General features: G+C 39.2%; 2 protein-coding genes across 3 annotated transcripts; both read right to left on the bottom strand.

Moving 5' to 3' along the window:
- Positions 1 to 12955: 12955 nt before the first annotated feature.
- Positions 12956 to 20652, bottom strand: Cyp337a1 (cytochrome P450, family 337, subfamily a, polypeptide 1). 2 transcript variants are annotated; one of them, XM_028184089.2, is made up of 2 exons: positions 19315 to 20652; positions 12956 to 13645 (listed from the first exon to the last, which is right to left on the bottom strand). In XM_028184089.2, the coding sequence occupies exons 1-2, from the start codon at positions 20621 to 20623 to the stop codon at positions 13485 to 13487; spliced, it is 1470 nt and encodes a 489-aa protein (XP_028039890.2). In that variant the 5' UTR covers positions 20624 to 20652; the 3' UTR covers positions 12956 to 13484. The 2 variants fall into 2 exon arrangements, with proteins under 2 accessions (XP_028039890.2, XP_089589570.1); XM_089733444.1 differs by lacking the exon at positions 19315 to 20652 and adding an exon at positions 14948 to 17488.
- On the bottom strand, positions 15984 to 19274 carry LOC149501552 (uncharacterized). Its single transcript, XM_089733445.1, has one exon. It carries the CDS (start codon positions 18415 to 18417, stop codon positions 17608 to 17610), a length of 810 nt encoding a protein of 269 aa, XP_089589571.1. The 5' UTR covers positions 18418 to 19274; the 3' UTR covers positions 15984 to 17607.
- Positions 20653 to 22177: the final 1525 nt, after the last annotated feature.

Genomic DNA, 22177 nt, shown 5'->3' on the forward strand with positions numbered 1-22177 from the left:
TGAACTCACAAGCGAGACGGCAACATAGAGTCCTCTGATAAACTTTTTTTTAAGGTCACTTTTGTTTCCAGATTGTAAAAAAAGTTCTTTGAACGTTATTAAGGTGCCGATGTCTTCTCCCTTACCTCAGGATTTTCGATAATACTTAGTCTGGCCATAAATACTGTTACAATTAAATATAAACAAAATATTACATTTGAATTTGGAATCTGTCATTTTTATATGATTGCTCTTTTTTTTTTTTTCATTTCATAAGTTTTCTCATTTTGGCGTCAATACATTGTACAATATTTTGCGATATTAAAATGGAGTTGGGTGATAAAGAGAACCGATTGGCTGTGATTGCATTACACAAAGTAGGTATGGAGCCAAATGCAATTTTTAAAACTCTCCATACGCTTGGTATTAGTAAAATGTTTGTGTACCGGGCTATTAATAGGTGCAATGAGACCTCCTCTGTTTGTGACAGAAAAAGATCTGGCCGTCCACGTAGTGTTCGTACGAAAAAGGTGGTCAAAGCAGTAAGGGAAAGAATTCGAAGAAATCCTGTCCGAAAGCAAAAGATTTTATCTCGGGAGATGAAGATAGCACCTAGAACCATGTCGCGTATTTTAAAAGATGACTTAGGATTTGCAGCCTATAAGAGACGTACTGGTCATTTCTGAACTGATAATTTAAAAGAGAATAGGGTGGTAAAATCGAAACAACTACGAAGCGGTACGCAAAGGGAGGTCATAAAATTTTTTTGTTTACGGATGAGAATTTTTTTACAATTGAGCAACATTTTAACAAACAAAATGACCGTATTTATGCTCAAAGCTCTAAGGAAGCTTCCTAATTAGTCGACAAAGTGCAACATGGGCACTATCCTTCAGTGATGGTTTGGTGGGGTATTAGCTATGAAGGAGTGACTGAGCTATACTTTTGTGAAAATGGTATCAAAACATCGGCACAAGTGTATCAAGATACCATTCTTGAGAAGGTAGTGAAGCCCCTTAACAACACCATGTTCAATAATCAAGAATGGTCCTTCCAGCAAGACTCGGCGCCAGGTCATAAAGCTCGGTCTACGCAGTCTTGGTTGGAAACGAACGTTTCGGACTTCATCAGAGCTGAAGACTGGCCGTCATCTAGTCCCGATCTTAATCCACTAGATTATGATTTATGGTCAGTTTTAGAGAGTACGGCTTGCTCTAAACGCCATGATAATTTGGAGTCCCTAAAACAATCTGTACGATTGGTAGTGAAAAATTTTCCCATGGAAAGAGTGCGTGCTTCTATTGATAACTGGCCTCAACGTTTAAAGGACTGTATTGCAGCCAATGGAGACCACTTCGAATAAGCTTTTTATACTTTAAATTGTTTTATATTTATATTTTAAACTAACACACTGTAAAAGTAATAAATGTTATTTGCAATAGATTTTTTTTATTTTTAATTGTAACAGTATTTATGGCCAGACTAAGTATATACGAACGGCCATCTTTAGTGTGGAGTTAAATGGATGTATTTAGGATCCTGACACAGAGATGGGAATAGCATTTCCAGCAAAGCTTCGGAAAAGATAATTAAAAATTTCATTAAAACCTTTATATCAATTTGTTTGTTTTGTTGTTGTTATTTATATCAATATGTTTAGATAAATCAGTGTGCATGGCGCGAGTTCTTTGACGTACTCGTTATCGTAAAAGTTAACTCGAATTTGTGTGCAGTTGGAACAGCGCCTCTAGCGGCAAACGTAGGCAAACGTTCAAACTCCATACAAATTTCAGTTAACTTTTACGCTATCGAGAACGTTAAAAAACTCGTGTACAGTACAGAGGTGAGTAATGTATTCGATCGTGTGTCTCTTCTAGCGGATAAATCCGGTGACTCCTCAACACCAAATGAACCGTGAGCTCGTTCTACGTCCGATTAAACAATAAATAAACATTCTGAAGTAACTGAACTCTCTTCGAGAATAGATATACTATGAAAATGACAAATTTGTAGCGTTTTTTTTTTTGTGTTCGAAGACACAGCTTGGGTTATATTATTATCTTTAGTGATCGTAGGTAGCAATAGTTAATTATACCATCTAATAATAATAATAATAGCTTTTTTATTCCTAAACATAGGGTTACAAGAGGTCCCTAAGTTCGGTGTGCCTTTTGGCATAGGCCTCCTCCAATTCCTTCCAATGGGTCCTATCCCTTGCTACTCTCAGCCAGAATGGTCCCGCTGTCTGCTTCAAGTCACCTTCCCATCTCCTGATTTGACGACCCCTACTCCGTTTGCCGTCTCTTGGTTGCCAGAGGGTGACTTGCTTGCTCCCATCTACCTCCTACCCATTAGATACAACCCCATCTTTATTTCTGCCGCGAAACCATTGTACTATAACTCCTATTTCAAGGTGGATGTCGGCATTTACGCAGCATAACAGCAGGTGGTCTGCGTGCTCGTTCACCTGTCATACATCTATACTAATATTATAAAGAGGAAATATTTGTTTGTTTGTTTGTTTCGAATAGGCTCCGAAACTACTGGACCGATTTGAAAAATTCTTTTTCCATTAGAAGCCGACATTGTCCCTGATGAACATAGGCTACTTTTTTAATTTTTTTTTATATTTTTTTTTTTGGTTTCATGTGTGTTTTAATGTTTCCGAAGCGAAGCGAGGGTGGGTCGCTAGTACATTAATAATTTTTTTCACTGCCTTAAGTGCGGTGGCACTTAGTTCGCACCGAAGCCAAGTTCATACTTAAGTTATAGTAATAAAATAAAAATTCAGTCGCCAGCGAAGGCGCCGCGTCTCATCGGAAGTTTGTAGTTCTGAATCTTTAAAGTACTTTAAAGAGAAACGGAAAATCTAAATAGCTTAAGGCGTCTTACGTAGTTCACCGTGAATTCACCACCTACACGAAATCGTAATCCAACAACAATGAAACGCGTCGGATTTTCCCGGGAATAAGATAAATAAGCAAACAGGCAGAGAGACAAAGACAATTCTAAAAAATAATTTATTTTTGTTATACGTGGTTACATGAGTCCATAGACTTGAGGTCGGAGTCGTATAAAGCTTATAAAGGCTGTAAATACCTTAAAATAAGCTCAGCTAGCACCGTGCTTTATTTATTTGGAGCCTAAAACGATAACTTTCAACGTAGGTATGTTGTTTGAGTAAGTTGAATAACCGAAATTGGTTCCACGTATACTTGGGAACCACCAAAAATAATATTGAATTCCCTGGTACCGCCTTCAAGCGACTTTAATCCCAATATCAATATGAATACGAACGTAATTTGGTTTTTAAAAAAATAATAAAAATTTGATTTAAGTTTTGTTATGGTTGGTACATATTTAATGCAATCCATTACTTCTTCCAATTCAGGGTATTCCTAGTGGGACGTAATTATCGAAAAAAATCAAGCGATTCTCTATTCTATACAAACTAGGCGAAGTGCGTTATTCCCTTGCAATAGAACTCCCCTGAACTGCTAGCGATTCAACACGGGCAAGCCATCACATTCGTTCTCATTATCAACGTCGCGTTTTAACAACACGAAAGGAAAATTGAAAGTTATTATTTGTATTGAATCGGCCGGTCTCGACCAGATATGGTTTCGTTACAATTACATTTGCATTTATAAAGGAAAACGTGAGGTCCCGTAGACGCTCCCGGCTCCGAGCCTGTCTTTGCCAAGCGATTTTATGACGTTTCTCGTGCGACGAAGTGCGCGAATCGCCCGCGGAGACTGGTGTATTTGCAGTTCGATCGGGTAATGTAAAATTGATCATGCTCCGCTATTTCTTTTCATTTCATTCAAACATGCTATTGCTTTTTGTAAGTTTTTTATTGCTTAGACGGGCGAACGAGCACGCAGACCACCTGCTGTAAAGCGGTAACCGAACTCCATAGACATTAATAACGTAAATGTCGACATGCACCGTGAGTCGTCGTGGCCTAAATGAAGTCGTCGTGGCCTAAAGAATAAAACGTCCGGTGCATTCGTATCTAGCGATGCACCGGTGTTCGAATCCCGCAGGCGGGTATCAATTTTTGTAATGAAATACGTACTCAACAAATGCTCACGATTGTCTTCCACGGTGAAGGAATAACATCGTGTAATAAAAATCAAACCCGCAAAATTATAATTTGCGTAATCACTGGTGGTAGGACCTCTTGGGAGTCCGCACGGGTAGGTACCACCACCCCGCCTATTTACGCCGTGAAGCAGTAATGCGTTTCGGTTCGAAGGGTGGGGTAGCCTATGGATGTCTATGGGCTCCAGTAACCACTTAACACCAGGTGGGCTGTGAGCTCGTCCACCCAACTGAGGAATAAAAGAAATAGCACTATGTGGGCCGCGAACTTTGTGGTAATGGTATGTGCTATATCCAATTTTATATACACAAAGATGAATAAAACTATTATGTTCGGTCTGTGTGTGTGTGTGTGCCCGTGGTGTGGTTACAGAAGATTCTCTTCACGTTAAAATTCGGTCACGTTTCGATCGTACGGTATCCGTAACGTTGGAATTATTTATTCAGAAGCGGTAAGACACCCGGTGTTTTTGTATCCAGTAGCGAGACTACACCTAGCACAAAACCTTCCGAGTTTCCAATTAAAATGAAACCAGCCGAACTTACCGTCGGTATGCTGCTACGCATATTATTATTATTTTTATTGCTTAGATTGGTGGAAGAGCTCACAGCCCATCTGGTGTTAAGTGGTTACTGGAGCCCATAGACATCCACAACATAAATGCGCCACCCACCCTGAGATACAAGTTCTAAGGTCTCAAGTATAGTTACAACGGCTGCCCCACCCTTCAAACCGAAACGCATCACTGCTTCACAGCAGAAATAGGCAGTGTGGTGGTTTATTATAAGTGAGTCGTAAATGTGTTTGAAGGTCGGTACAGTCGTTGGTAATTACGATAGAAATTTCTCCCTTATGACTTAAGGTAGGTGAATGTTCTCAAAGTTTATAACGTCTATGAGCTCCCGTTGAAGCTTGGGAGTATACGATATAGAGAATACCTTCCACTGAGCAGCTTAAAATTGCTCAGCAGACTGACAGTCCGTTTGCTGTTGTTCGGAACTTGTATACATGCAAGCTTATCTTATCTGTCATCTGTCTGTCTGTTATCTGTCAAAAATCTTAGGTTGTCTTTTGTTGATCTGTACAATGGATGGTTGAATTTATTTGTAATTAGACCATGGATAGTGTAAGTATTTCAATTCGAACGGCTGCTTGAGCGTTGTGCTGATTCTTGATTCACCGCGAGCTTACTTTTTTTTTGGTCAGCGGAAATCGCTGGACTTCCGCCCTCCTCTGGGGATGGAGTGCGGGACATGTCGGAATCGAACTGACTAAAACCTCCTGTCGCTCAACAACCCGCGTCCGAACCTCGCATGAGATAGAACTCATGAAAAGGCAAAGGGGGGAAAGTGAAGCGTTTAGTGCGGAGCACATCTCTCCCATCAACCTCCCCGGTCGTCGGCGCCACGACCACCAGCCCCCTCGGTTTATTAGGTACCTACGTTAGACTATTTTAAATCGAATTTGGTCTTTAAATATCTCAACGGTAATACTCGTAAAAGGCACTGCGATGGTAATTTTTTGAATGGCCTTAGTAAGCAGACGAGCGTACGGCCCACCTGGTTGTAAGTGAGTACAGTAGCCCACGGACGTCAGCAATGCCAGAGGCAGAGCTAAGTCGCTGTTTACCATTGAGGACTCTCCACAAGCCTTATTTTTTTTTATTGCTTAGTTGGGTGGACGAGCTCACAGCCCACCTGGTGTTAAGTGGTTACTGGAGCCCACAGACATCCACAACGTAAATGCGCCACCCACCTTGAGATAAAAGTTCTAAAGTCTCAAGTAAGTTACAACGGCTGCCCAACCCTTCGAACCGAAACGCATTACTGCTTCACGGCGGAAATAGGCTGGGTGGTGGTATCCACCCGCGCGGACTCACAAGAGGTCCTACCACCAGTAAAGGAAGACATGTCATAGCGCTCGGGAAACATCGAATAATGCTTGAAGTATGCTAAGTACTATTGTCTATATATAGGTGGAATTGCTTGATGAGTTTGTCTGCCCGTCTAGAACGCTTAAGCTGACCTCAGCTGATCAGCTTGTGAGTCTGAGCCGGCTTACAGGCGTGAGTTCTTTTCTTCAAGTTGCTGATTTAACAATTCATTTGTAACTCTGCTATCGAAGGAACGAATGTGTAGGAATAAAGCAAAATCTTTCAAGAAAAGCAATTATACGCGGTCGTCCGTGTAGTGGGACTATCGCGCGGTAAGCCCGCGGTTAGGAGACAGGTGTACCGTCCGACACTAATGAAAATCAGCTCTGTAATACCACAGGGGACAGTTTGCTGCAGTGAAGGAATCAGGAGTGTAAAAACATTAAAGCATATTATAATTTGGATTTGGTTTTTTTTTTTTTATTGCTAGGTGATTGGACGAGCTCATAGCCCACCTGATGTTAAGTGGTTACTGGAGCCCATATACATCTACAGCGTAAATGCGCCACCCACCCCGTGATATAAGTTCCAAGGTCTCAGTATAGTTACAACGGCTACCCCACCGTTCGAACCGAAACGCATTACTGCTTCACGGCGGAAATAGGCGGGGCGGTGGCACCTATCCGCGCGGACTCCCAAGAGGTCCTACCACCAGTGATTACGCAAATTATAATTTTGCGGGTTTGATTTTTATTACACGATGTTATTCCTTCACCGTGGAAGTCAATCGTGAACATTTGTTGAGTACGTATTTCATTAGAAAAATTGGTACCCGCCTGCGGGATTCGAACACCGGTGCATCGCTACACACGAATGCACCGGACGTTTTATCCTTTAGGCCACGACGACCACTAAGGTGCTAAAGGTTTCGTTTGAGTCGTCTCCGTGAACTTTTTTTTAGTCTAAGGGGTTATTCTAAATTCGCTAGGACCGTTAGGTGAGCTCACGGGCTCAATCTGCGAGAATTGCTAAAATTGGTCTTAGCAAGAGCAGTGCTTCGCTGAATCTACTACCGGGTCGGAATCGCGACCCAATGCGAAGATCAGACGAGAAACTCAGTGGGTATTTTATCATCGAATTACCTAAAACTAGAACAAATTTTCCTGAAATCTCTACGTTCATTAGTAGGGCATTCTAGAGATTCATTTGGCCACTTACATATGCTCTGGAATGAATTTCGACCCAGGGTGCTTCCTAAGCAGGAGATTTGAAGGAGTTTCCAGTTGTTCCAGAATGTCGTTGTTCAGAACTTGTATAGATGCAAGCTTATCCTGAAAATGTAGTAAGTGAGATTCAGGCATTTGTCAAATATTTTGTGTTCTGTGATGGCTACCGCCACAGCTATACATAAGTCATGTGACCCTTGATCAAGTTCATGGGGCGACCGGAGGGGAAAATGCCGCGTGACGCGTTATCACTAGTATACTGCACTGCTTACATAATCTGGCAGGCTGGAATTGATCCAGTGATCCAGTTGATGTAACCTTCTTACCTCTCTTGGGTTTTGACTGGTGTGTTTGTCTTTGTGTTGAGCGGGGACCGGATGTTCAGGCGAGAGTACGGGGGTGTCTTTTAGGGGGTGGCTACGACAGTCCCACATACCACCAGCGCACCCTCGGCGCACTGCACTCGTGTGGGGAACCAGATCCCGACTCAATAAATGTTTCTAAGTGGGCTCCGAGATTGTCTATCGTATCCACATTGATCAACTAGCTGAAGCGTAGTACTCGCACAATGTTCTGTGATAAATGCGACAAATAACTTCAATAGACGTTCTTATCGCTCCAAGTAAGGTCATTGACCGTTATCGGATTTTATAAGTGTAAAATAAACAATTATTAAATCTTCAGTTATTTTAGTTATTAACTATGATCAATATGTTTCATGATGATGCAGCATTTAAAAAAGTAGATGTAAGCACCGAAATTCTTTCCCGCCTGCTTGACGTAAAATAAACATTAAATAATAATATCATCATCATCTTAGGCCTTACAGCCCAGGGTGGGCCTTAGCCTGGTCCAGTATGTCTCTCCAGACTGCTCTCGCCAGTTCGTTTTGAAAAAATCCGGTCCGGTAACATTACTTTTCCTTTCATAATCATTTAATTTTTGGATGAGTGGGTGATTAACCCTCTGCACCCTATATAATAATATAAGTTATATAAATATTGTATAAGTTTACTGTGCAACTTGCTCAACAAAGTCTTTGTTCAAAGACATATAGGCATTCGAAATGTATCGTCACATGTCACTACATTGAAAACGTGCTTGACGAATCGAAGTTATCTATGTACTCAATTGTACTCGTGACTCGTGTTAATACCAGAAGCAAAAACTTTAACCATCTAAGCAATAAAACAAAAAAAAAAAAAGTGTGTGTGTCCGCTCCGACGCACGACTGGAGTTTACTGGATATAAAAAATTAAACGAAACAATACGAGAAATAGTTCTATATTACGACAACACGATACACAACAGATTATTAACAAATTAACGAGACACAAAACAAACGACTAACAAATATATGAAAATACAATAATGAGAGAAACGCGCGATCAGTACGAGGCTTTGTGGCGGACTGCCGGCGCAGCAGCCCGGCGTCACCTGCGATAACGCGGCCGCGCGTTGGCTCCTGATTGGCGCGCGCACGCATCACGCAATCAGGAGCCAATCAGGCGCATAATGCATTTCGTGTGACATGCTAGGCGCATAACGCATTTCGTGTGACATGCTAGTACGATTTTGGTCCCCATAATTTTCATACCCCGGGCCTATATATGTAAATCGATTCTAAAGGAGTAAACTCCAAAAACGTGTGTGAGTGCAAAGTGCAAACGGCACACACGGTAGAAGTGAAACTTATAAAATATAATAATAATCGCAAGGGTCAACCACTCCGCAGTGCAATGCAGCAGCCGCACCCCGGGGAACCCCGCCTGCATGATCACAGTATACCGACGCCAAGCAGGTATGAGATAGCGTTTTTTTGTTTTTCTTTCCTACCTAAGCTGATAGCTTTGAGAGGCTATATCAGCGTCGCCTTAACTAGTAGGTGAGCTCACGGGGCTCAAGCCTGATGACGTTGCTAACACGAACCCTAGCAAGAGACGTGCTTCGCAGAATCTACCACCGGATCGGAAACGCGACCCACTGAGAAGATCTGGCGAGAAACTCAGTGGGTTGTGTCTGAGGGTTAATTTACTCGTAGAGTCCTTCGTCGCAAGCGACGGGTTCGACGAGAACGATGACCGGTGCTTGAGGTACCTAAAAGCACCGTTAGTGGATCGAGAGGATCCGAAATGACGTGTTTGGGGCGACGTCGACTGCTTTCCATTCTGTCCGCAGGATCGGGAATGTAGTTACCGGCGGCCACGATAAGAGGGTTCTCGTGTCGTGCCGCTTTATCGAAGTGGCGCATCGACGTCGACTGAAGATACTTATTGATGGATTCTTAAGTCCAGGTCGTCATGGAGGTCGACGTTTCTGACGAACCACGGAGCTCCGACGGCTATCCTGCAAAACGAGATTGAATAACTTGGAATGATTTAAAGTTAGTGCGGGCCGCGTGAGCGAATACTACGCTTACATAGGTCATGACGGGGCGAATGCAAATTTTGTAGAGTGTCACCTTATTTTTAAGGGACAAATTACTTCGCCTGCATATCATCGGGTAGAGGTCGCGTACCGTTTGAATGTGGGGGGGGGGGGCGGCATGTCATCCCTATCTCGAGGGTGACGCCTAAGTATTAGACATGTGTAAGTAATGCGAGTGATATTACTCCGGTAATATTACTCTACGATGTAATGCAACATCACACATTACGCGAAGGAAACAAACATCACACTATCACTCAACATGTTTCTTTCTTTGTCGTGTAATGTTGCATATTACACGAACGGAACCGAGCGAGCGAGACAGACCGATCGACCAAAATAAATGAGCAAGCGACACGGAATTATTCCTAGTGATTTTGAACCGTATGCCCTGGCCGCTAGGTACATTTTTATACCTATGGTACGTCTGAATTTTAATATAGGTATTTGTGTTTATATTTTTCATGCGGCCAGCCAGTAGTTCCCCGCAAGTAGTTACTTAATTTTTAATTCGCAACTTTTGTAAAATCGCTAGTCGCTCGTAATTGTTTAGTAATATTTCATATTAATTTTTGTGTTTGAATTACTTAAGCACTTGTTTGAAAATAGTTTTATTATATGTTTTAATGCGTGTTTAATAAGTGAAAGAAAGAACGGCGTCTAAATGAAAGTACAGTCCTCTTTGGATGCACTTTGAGGAGACCGCTTCGAAACAATGCATCTACTGCTCTCGTATATTAACATTATTGTCGAGCTCAATTTGCAGTCTAAGTCGCCATATGAAATCCGTTCATCTCGCAATAAATTATATTAAGTAAAAAATAAAATTATTATATTATTAAGTAAGTCAATCTCTGTCAAGTAATTTAACAGTGTATTACAATACAAAGTTCATACTTTGTATTGTAATACACTACTGTAATGACACATCCGAATCATTACCTAAGTGATGTGTATGAACACATCACTTAAGTAATGATTCGGGTGTATAGATACAATGTATTCGTCGTCACAGTATCTATTGAACGCACCGAGTAATGTTAAGAGTGATGTGTAATGTTTTCGAGTAATATCACCTGTCTATAAAAGTGATGTCATATCACATTACATTGGCAAGTGATGTTTTGCGCAAGTCTACTAAGTATAAGTATTTAATCTTAGGAGCCCACGGTATGGATTAGCCGTACATGATGATTGGGCAAATGGCGAAGGCGAAGGCGAAGGCGAAGGCGAAGGTATTGACGCGCTTAGTCGGGAGTGTGAGATAGCAGGAGAAATACAAAAAGGTCTATCAACTGTGTAACAACTCGTCACCGCGATTCAGAAATTGTTGAATTTACGTGCAGCGACATCTGTTGATAACAAACTAAATAGAAATAAAATAAACGTAGCGCAAGAAATTAAGATGGCGCGTAACCGAAAAACGTTACATACGTTTTTTCCTCCCTACGTCGATAAAGAAGTTTCACTTCAAAAAGCTTTATTTGTTGAAATATTTTTGTACACAATAAAATATACTGAAGAAGATAGCGTGTGAAGTAAGCGGTTTGTATTTTCTTCCTACCTGTTCGCTGGTAGCCTAAGGTGCTAATCCAACTTCGCGTGAACGGTTCGGCAAGCTCACGAGCTCAACCTGAGAGAATTTGCTAACACTACTCGTAGTACTAGCAAGAGCAGTGCTTCGCTGAATCTACTAGCGGATCGGAATTGCGACCCACTGAGAAGATCAGACGAGAAACTCAGTGGGCTATGTCTGTGGGTTAATTCGGTTGTCGAACTCTTTGTCGGTGTGTATTATAAATGAAATGCAGTTGTAATTCGTTTTGGGTATTATTATTATAAGTTGAAATTATTGTGTGTATTTGTAGGAACAGTTTTAATAGCTATTGTGATTCCTGATATACATCGTAGTTGTAGTTTTATATACACTTATATATTTTTACTAAGCGATAAAAAAACATTACTAGCTTCTTTTTTCTTTTTGCAATTTCTTTCACGCGTTCTAACTTCTATCTGCAACAGATTTCCTAACACCGGCCCTGCACAGAACCCTCTTCAGAAAGCGACACATATTACTTCTCTATGTCATTCTTCGCTAGTAACAAGACATTACAAGTAAAATCTTTTGAAAGAAATAAAAAAAAAGTTAGAATGTTTATCATAGGATCATGTGGTCGACAGATCGCGTGATTATTCACCGACGCTAAAAAATTAGGAGATTCTCGATTCGATTGTTTTTATGTGTGTTATCTCAGACCTTTATTCTCGGTAAACCGATTTTCGTCATTCATTTTAATTCAAAAACTAGTGCTTCTCATGTTATGCCATTTTATTAATTTTTATGATTTTTTAATTATCATGCATATTTAAGTGACTTGGTTAGTGATGACTACATTGATGATGTAGTTTTCATTATGGCAAAATTTTGTTATTAGTTTTAACATTATATAAACGACACCAATGATTTTTTAAACAACAGATATGTTATCTTCATAGTAACTGACTCTTCAAATCTGATCGCGCCATATATATCTACATACCTACCGATATAGTGCACACACATGTTGACAAGTAGCATTTATGAAAAGTACAAAAGATGGGATAAGCGCGTGAGTAAAAAAGATAGCTATAATTGGAACGATTGCACTTGTTGTATTGTTATTGCATTTGTTTAGACGCGACTAAAGACGAAACGTCCCGATTGGCCTGTTTTCAAGTCTTCACTTGACGTGCACTTGAAACATATCTGCTTCTTTTTACATATAAAATATCATTGAACGACACTGTTTAAAACAAAATTATACTTGCAGTTTTGTCGACGTGAATGCATTGCGTGAAATGCATGACATTACAAAACTAGACACTTCGAAATTATCTCTTAAAGTCTATATTCATGTTGTGCAGTGTTTCGGTATCTGCATACAATATTGTGGTCTGTTTGTTTTCTTAGCGAAGACCATAGCGTAGCAGAGGTTACTAGAAAGAAATGAAATTGACAAGGATATTTTTTTCCACTAATATACTACTTTATGTATTAAAATTTATTCAGTAATATTTTGATTATGGTTGAAAATTACAATTCATAATTCATAAAACATAACAGTACACAGTATTGTTAATGTAGAATTGGAAGGAAGTCTAAGGACTTAAGTTTTTTTCTTTTTTTGAAGTGAAACTTCTTTATCGGCGTTGGAAAAAAATTTACCGTCACATTTTTCGGTTACGCGTCACATTTTTCCGTTACGCGCCATCTTTTTTGTATTCATGTCTATGATAATAAAATCCTTTTGTTTAAACTTTATCTAATTTAACTTTTTTGTATTCATGTCTATGATAATAAAATCCTTTTGTTTAAACTTTATCTAATTTAACTTTATTTAACCAATTTCTAGAAAGTTGCATGTAGATCATTTTTCGAAAAATAAGGCCATAAAGAAGTTTCACTTCTTACGTGTGTACACTAGTACACGCACACATTTTTTTTTTGTTTAGATGGGAGGACGAGCTCACAGCCCACCTGGTGTAAGTGGATACTGGAGCCCGTAGACATCTACAACGTAAATGCGCCACCCACCTTGAGATATAAGTTCTAAGATCTCAGTATGGTTACAACGGCTGCCCTACCCTTCAAGCCGAAAGGCATTACTGCTTCACGGTAGAAATAGGTAGGGCGGTGGTAACTACCCGTGCAGACTAACAAGAGCTCCTACTACCAGTTTGAAGCTCCTAGCACCAGTTTAGACGTCATATCACCAGCCTATTAAGCTTCAAATCATAATATATTATAGACAAAGTTACAATGTCACCATATTCACAATGTGATTGTCGCGGTTTTCGTTAAGTTCAGTTCGATATCAATTTAATACTTTTTTTTCTAATTCGTCCTTTTAATCAATCGATATTTCGCTTTTGAATCACGGACCGCGAATGGACTCCTTTCGAACTTCACAGGCTTGTAGTCTTGGGGCACCAACGTGTACTTCCGCAGTAGCCGCACAAGACCTGCTCTCAGTTGGAGACGTGCGAATTTAGCACCTGGAATCAAGAAGTTTGTTTGTGGATCAAGGTCGCTATGGATTATTTTTATAGAAAAATATATTTTTGGCTATTAAACAAAATAAAAATGAAATTTGTTCTGTATGCTCCTTGGGGAGTGCTCTTAGGAATTGTTTGAGATGATCCCATCATCTCGTTTTTACCATCGCACCGCCCGCCGCCGGAGTAGAGTTCATCCATACTACGTGAAGCCACTGCGTTCATCCACAGTGCGTTCCCAAAGATCTTTTCTGCCACGTACCATCCGGCTTTGGAATGAGCTCCCCTCCAGCTGTTTCCCGAACGCTATGACATGTCCTTTAAACGATGCTTGTGGTGCATACTTAGCGGTAGGCAGCGACTTGGCTCTGTCCCTGGCATTGCTGAAGGTCATGGGCGATGGTAACCACTCACCATCAGGTAGGCCGTATGCTCGTCTGCCTACAGGGACAATAGAAAAAAGTTCAGAATCCAAAAAAAGATACATTTTAATGGCAAGTCGAAATGAAAATGAGTTGTCTTGTGACTCTGGTAAAAATATTTATTTATTTATTTATTTATTTAAGGATTACCGACAGGGTTTACAGTAAGACATAAAATAACATTGACATGTATAGAGCAATTGATAACTGCAACTCTAATTATAGGCAATCACAGCATGCATTACATTAATATATTAATAGAGATTTAATAATACTATTAATAATAATAAAAAATTAAAAACAAAAGAAAGACAACAAGGGCAGTAATACCCGAGTACTCAGACCGAGGCTGAGGCTGAGGTTCAACAACAACTTTTTATAATTTTGTTCTTAAATATTGGAAGGGAATCGCCAAATATGTCAAGGTTTTCAACTTTTCTAACAAGATTATTATAAAGGTTAGTTAGACGAGGAGTAGGTGAGTGCTTGCCTAGATTGGTTCTGCTAAAGCGGGTGCTGAAAAGAGCAACGGGGCGACGAGGTAACCTAGATGGCACCTTCAAAGAGAATTTATTGAGGATGAATTGGGAGTCGACAGTACCGCTCATAACTTGATGTAAAAAACATAAGCCTAACATATCGCGGCGATCACTCAATGTTTGCATTTTAAAATGTTTAGCCCTATCAACATAAGATTCAACATAATTAGGCGGCCTAAAACGGTACGACATGTGGCGAAGTAACTTTTTTTGAATTCTCTCAATCCTGTTAATATGGGTTTTGTATGTAGGACACCACACAGTGCTGCAGTAATCAAGTTTGCTTCTAACATAACTGTTGTAAAGCATTAGCGTAGTGGAAACCTTCTTAAACTCCTTACCATTCCTAAGTACAAAACCCAGTGATTTGTTCGCGGTATCTATAATTTTGTCAATGTGCTTAGTGAAATTCAGCTTGGTATCAAGCTCCACCCCTAAATCACGAGTCTGAGAAACTTCACTCAAGCATTCCCCTGAAATATGATATTGTGTTGGTATTATATTGCGTTTTAATGTAAATTTTATATGTAGACATTTCGAAATATTCAAATACATTTTATTAATTTGGCACCAATCAACCAATTTATCAATATCTCTCTGTAATAGTTCAGCATCATTCACATCATTTATAACACGCATTATTTTAAGATCGTCAGCAAATAGGTAACAGGTAGAATATTTAAAAAGATTTGTAATTTCGTTGATAAAGATGTTAAAAAATAGTGGACCCAAGATGGAACCCTGAGGTACACCCGAAGAAGCTATGAATGGATTGGAACTGTGCCCGTCAATAACAACCTGTGATGGCCTTTGGTTTAGATACGAAGAACACCATCTAAGCAGAGGAACTTCGATACCAAATTGATGTAGTTTTTCTAGTAAAATGCTGTGGTTAACTTTATCAAAGGCCTTAGAAAAATCAGTATATATTGCGTCAACTTGCCCAGAGTTGTCAATGATGACCGCAACATCATCTACGTATTGAAATAAATTCGTATTTGTGGACCGCTTCGTCATGAAGCCATGCTGAAATGGGGACAGCTGGTTTCTTACATGATTGTAAATATGAGTGTAAACTAAACTTTCAAAGACTTTAGCAAATGTACAAAGGATGGAGATGGGCCGATAATTAGTTATTAGATCTTTTTTCCCATTCTTATGTATGGGAACTATTAGGGCTTCCTTCCACTTTTCAGGGAAAATCCCTGATAATAATGAATGATTGAATATTAAAAACAAGAGTGTGGAGAGTTGTTCAGCACATTTAACGATAAATTGTGGTGGGATATTGTCTGGCCCCACTCCCTTGGTTAGATCCAGATTTTCCAACTTCCGTCTGACACTGTTAACTTCAATGTGAACAGCCCGCATACTACATTTTGTGTCTATCCAGTCAGCATTAATATTGCTGTACACATTGTCATCAGCTTCAAACACAGAAGAGAAATATTTTGCAAATAGATCACTGATGACATCTACACTGTGACCTTTTACGTCATTAAGACTCATAGTGGGTGGATAGTTAGAACTAAAATTACTTTTCTTTTTAATGTGCGACCAGAAGTATTTAGGGTTCTTGGATATTAAAATTTCTAAAGAGATTATATAATCGTTATAACATTTACGCATGACCCTTTCACAATCAGCACGCAAGTAATTGAATTCTATTTTGTCTAACGGATTTCTATGTTTTTTGTATTTTGTATGGTATTTGTGTTTTAGCTTTAACATTTTTACTAAGGATGGTGAGAACCAGACAGGGTAATTTTTATATTTAAATGTGGGTGTAAATGGAACATGACTTTTTATAATATTTCTGAGAATCTCATACAATTTGCTAACCATATAATTTACATTACTGCAATCATTAAATTCATTATTCCAATTAATATCACTTAATTCATTGTTAATAATTTCATAATTAGCTTTTCGGAAATTATATTTCGGTTTGATAGTATTCTGACTAGTTTTGTTAATAAATACCGTCGTTGCTATAGATATGTCTAAGGGGGGATGCAATTCATCAATATCTCTTAGTGGGTGAGTACATTCTTTGACTGTAATATTATTGTGAGTATTACTGAGAACAAGATCAAGTATCTTATTTTTACTATTGGGAATGTGATTGTGCTGAACGATATCATTAAGTGCCATAAAGTCTATCAAACTGCTATTCATTGGGCAGGTACCATAATTGTTCGGTGTAGTGTAGGACTCATCATCGTTAAGCTCCCAGTTTATCCCGCTTAGATTAAAATCACCTAATATAATCGTGCTACAATTTTGGTCAAAACCTACGCTACATTTGTCTAAATAATTATCGAGAGCTGTGACCGTGACGGGGGGTGGCAGGTAGACTGCACACAGATTCAGTAACTGAACATTTGAATTACGACTTTTAATTTTGATCCACACGTCCTCACAGTCACTCTCCCATTCAAACATGCGCCACGCTACAAACTGTTTTTTTACTGCGATAAGAACACCGCCTCCCCTTCTCCTAAAATTATACATAGATGAGCTCTCTCGGTCTCTTCTAAAAACCTCATATCTGTTGTCAAATACCTCCAAATCTAAAATACTACCATTGAGCCACGTTTCAGTAAATATTATAATATCATAATTGTTTAGTAACAGTTGTTGTTGAATCTCCACAGTACTCAGTCTAAGACCCCTAACATTTTGATAATAACAAGATAAACTATTTAATGAGATCATATTCGTAAGCTGATAAGCGCGAACTGCAACTTGACAAGAAATCAATTTGTAATTAAACAAAAATATTATTATTTTAGACAAGGTCGGTTAAATAAAATGAAGTTAAGAATCAATCAAAACGATACTTAAAATTAGGTGAATTTAGCACATTCGATGAGTTAAATATAGAATAAAAAATAAAAATAAAATATTTACAAAATACAATATGCTGAAGCGTAATTAAACACTTCAACAAAATCGAGCACATTAAGTTACTTAAGCTTTTAACAAATTCGTTGTTTATTCATTCTAATAGTGATAAAGATTCAACTGATTTAATTAACTTGTATTCTGAAGATTCTGTTTTGCGCATATAGACATTACCGCCTTTGACCCACACGAACTTATAATTTAGGTCCTTAGCTTTTGCTCTAGCAGCCGCATGAACAGTTTTCATAGCAGGTGTCAGGTGCTCGCCGACGTAGATAGGACGTCGCTCGCCCGCTATTCCCAGGTGACTGGAGTTGAGCTTGTCAGCTTTGGAAGTAACCCTCTTGTTGAACGTGATGGTGGCAGCCAGGAACTCGTCGCGTACTCTAGGGCAGCTAAACTTGACGAAGACGGAGCGGGGGCGTTTGTTCTCCTTGCTTAACTTGGATGTCCTCTTGCAGATATGGATGTCAGCTTCATTCAAATTATAATTTATTGTATTAGCAAGTTGCTTTACTGTTGAGTTCAGGTTTTCAGACTTAAATTCGGGTATACACTGTATTTCTATGTTGCTTGATCGTGAGTACTGGTCGATCCTAGACAACCGGGAGCTCAAGTCCATAATTGTGGATTTTAAATCTTGGTTTTCAGATTCCAGGATGGTGATTGTATTCGTTTTGTCACTGAGATCCTTTTTTACCTCTTCATATTTTACCTGTAAGTTACTCAGAGCATCATCAACACGACTCAGACGATTCAATACTTCAGTGCTTTGTAGGTCGAACTGGCGGAGAATGTTTGCTCTAAATTCATCCAACAAGGTGGACACCTCTTCACGGATCATTGAGCGGAAATCATTTAAGCTCGTATGAGTAATAACAGCATCCTTCTTGCGCAGAGTCATATGATATAAAAAAATAATAGTTAATACAATTATTGCATTGTCATTGATCCTTGTCTCAGTGCAAGTCTTAAATCTTGAATCGTAATCGTATTACGTGCGCACAGTTCGTTGAATGGCTTGGGGCTTGTAGTTGTGATGTGATAATCTTTGAACTATATAATCTCAAAGTAAGCTTGTGTACAAAGATCCAATAACATTCATAATACAGCACAATAAGAGTATCCAGTTTTGGCTTTTATATATTTCATAGGATGTGGCATTGGTTGCAATTACGGCCCAATTAGAGAAAATACCATTTTTTTGGGATGGAGGGATGGGTGAGCTGCTGGTTGGTAGGTCGTTCTAGGTCCACCAAAGTGGGTGGACGGGCTTGGGCTTAATTAAGCGAGGGAGTATCAGCTATCAACTGCTTAAGGACCATCGAAGTACTAATAGCTCGGCAGCAGCTTTGCGAGTGAATCTAACGCTGGAACGGGATCCGCTGAGAAGATCCGGCGAGAAACTCAGCGTGATCACGTCGTCGTATCAACTATCGCACTACGCTCTAACATGGAACCTATGTATTGTAACGCGAAAACGGAAGGCTAAGCATATGAACACGTTTGTTAGATTTTAAGTGCTAGTGACTCGGATTCGGATTACGTAGATTGAATTAGGAAAATACTGTATTAATGTTTTTATTTGTCAATTAATTTACTATTCGTCTGATATACGTGTGAAAAATTCCAACGAAATCACAAATCGAGGTCTCAAGTCGCGGAATGATTTGTAATCGAAAAATTACCAATACAAAGATGGGCTTTGCCCGAAACATAAGATTTGGCTGACACATTAAGCTGACCCCATATTTTATACATAGCTTTATTACTTTACCTTAAAGATATATATGTAACTTACCAATGCAAACCCTGTTTCCTTCGCCGAAAGGCAAAAATGAAAATTTATTGATTTTGTTAAAATTTTCCGGTGCAAACCTCTGAGGATCAAACGCATCTGACTTTGGATAAAATCTTTCATCCCTATGTAACGCCAATACGGGCACAACTGCTATTGTATCCTTACTTATCCTCAGATTATTACTGGGAAGATTTGTCTCTTTGGTACAAATTCTTTGTAACAAACCTATCGGTGGATACTTCCTCATGGTTTCGTTTACTACCATTTCTAAATATTTGAATTTGTCCATATCTTCAAAATTTAGCGTTTTCTTTCCGTCTTGGAAAACTTCATCGATTTCTGCATGAAGCTTCTTCAAGACGCTAGGATTAGACGAAAGTTCCAGAAGAGTAAAATGCATAACGTTTGCAGTGGTATCGGCTCCAGCAACAAAGAAGAAGAATGCTTGAGCAGCTAACAATTCATCAGTCGGTACGATTTCGTAGCCTGTAACAAGATCTCTCAAAACTTCATGATTTTGGAGTTCTAAGCAAACGTCAATGAAATCATATTGTTTCTCTCCCGCGCGTCGATTCTCTAGTACTTTTTTTACTGCATCGATGAAACTTGTCTCGTAGTTATCGAAGTTCATCATATCCAACCATTTGATTAGTCTCGGGAATGTGCCGGCTAAAAAAAACGTCATGATTGACTTAAGAGTCGGTTCGAGAGCTTTTCGAGTTATATTAAGCGCCGGTGTGTCTAACGTGTTTTGGTCTACGTCAACACCAAATACTGCGGCTCCAATAGACCCGGTGGTGTACTTGTAGATTGCGTTGAAAGGCATTTCTTCAAGATCTTGATCGTTTCCACTGTTCTCAATAAATTCAACAAAGTCTCGAGCGCTTCTTTCAATACCTTCAAACATAGTTTTAAGTCGCAAGCTGCTGAAGGCGGGAGACAGTTTTTGTCTCAAGATCTTCCATCGAGGGAGGTCGTCAATAAATAAAATACTGTCAGCCAGGGTTTCTTTTTCGTTCAGGATGATGCCGCGACTGTGGAAGCTTTGGAAATCACCAGCCAACACCGCTTGGATATCTCTTAAATCTTTGAGGATAATAGCCGGCCGACGTCCCAAGTAAATGCCGATTTGACTTTCATTGTGTTTATCGTAAATCTCTTTGTAGTACTCTGGGAGAGAACGACTTCCGAATGTAAATTTGAACAGCGTACCCGTTACTTGCTTTACATTGCGGCTCTTCCAGTAATTATTTTGTTTCCAAAAAAATATAAGCAGTAACGTAAACGAAATAAACAATAATAACAACATACTGAGATGAACGTCTCACTTGTTTCGATTCAAACGGATCACTAAGTATTGTAGTTATCTAAAGTACTTAACTATTATCAATTAGCGAATGAACTAGAACTGGTTATCATTTCGTTGCAACGCAACGATGGCTCTACGTGATTTATGTATTTTGGTAGCGATATCATACTAAGTCTGGCCATAAATACTGTTACAATTAAAAATAAACAAAATATTACATTTGAACTTGGAATCTGTCATTTTTATATGATTGCTCATTGAGTTTTCTCGTTTTGGCGCCAATACATTGTACAATATTTTGCGATATTAAAATGGAGTGGGATGATAAAGAGAACCGAATCGCTGTGATTGCATTACACAAAGTAGGTATGGAGCCAAATGCAATTTTTTATATTTCCATACGCTTGGTATTAGTAAAATGTATGTGTACCGGGCTATTAATAGGTGCAACGAGACCTCCTCTGTTTGTGACGGAAAAAGATCTGGCCGTCCACATAGTGTTCGTAAGAAAAAGGTGGTCAAAGCAGTAAGGGAAAAAATTCGAAGAAATCCTGTACGAAAGCAAAAGATTTTATCTCGGGAGATGAAGATAGCACCTAGAACCATGTCGCGTATTTTAAAAGATGATTTAGGACACGCAGCTTATAAGAGACGTACTGGTCATTTCTTAACTGATAATTTAAAAGAGAATAGGGTGATAAAATCGAAACAACTACTGAAGCGGTACGCAAAGGGAGGTCATAGAAAAAAATTGTTTACGAATGAGACATTTTTTACAATTGAGCAACATTTTAACAAACAAAATGACCGTATTTATGCTCAAAGCTCTAAGGAAGCTTCCCAATTAGTCGACAAAGTGCAACGTGGGCACTATCCGACTTCAGTGATGGTTTGGTGCGGTATTACCTATGAAGGAGTGACTGAGCCATACTTTTGTGAAAAAGGTATCAAAACATCAGCACAAGTGTATCAAGATACCATTCATGTGAAGGTAGTGAAGCCCCTTAACAACACCATGTTCAATAATCAAGAACGGTCCTTCCAGCAAGACTCGGCGCCAGGTCATAAAGCTCGGTCTACGCAGTCTTGGTTGGAAACGAACGTTTCGGACTTCATCAGAGCTGAAGACTGGCCGTCGTCTAGTCCCGATCTTAATCCGCTGGATTATGATTTATGGCCAGTTTTAGAGAGTATGGCTTGCTCTAAACGCCATGATAATTTGGAGTCCCTAAAACAATCCGTACGATTGCCAGTGAAAAATTTTCCCATGGAAAGAGTGCGTGCTTCTATTGATAACTGGCCTCAACGTTTAAAGGACAGTATTGCAGTCAATGGAGACCACTTCGAATAAGCTTTTTATACTTTAAATTGTTTTATATTTATGTATTAAACTAACACACTGTAAAAGTAATAAATGTTATTTGCAATAGAATTTTTTTTTTCCTTTGTCTCAGTATTTATGGCAAGACTAGGTATAGACTGACTGCATAAAGATCACGAAGAGTAAAATTATAAACAAAATTGTAAGCTACTGCTTTATTTCACAATTATAGG

The sequence above is a fragment of the Bombyx mandarina genome, chromosome 15 (assembly GCF_030267445.1).
Source record: "Bombyx mandarina strain Sakado chromosome 15, ASM3026744v2".
NCBI classification, from domain to species: Eukaryota; Metazoa; Arthropoda; class Insecta; order Lepidoptera; family Bombycidae; genus Bombyx; species Bombyx mandarina.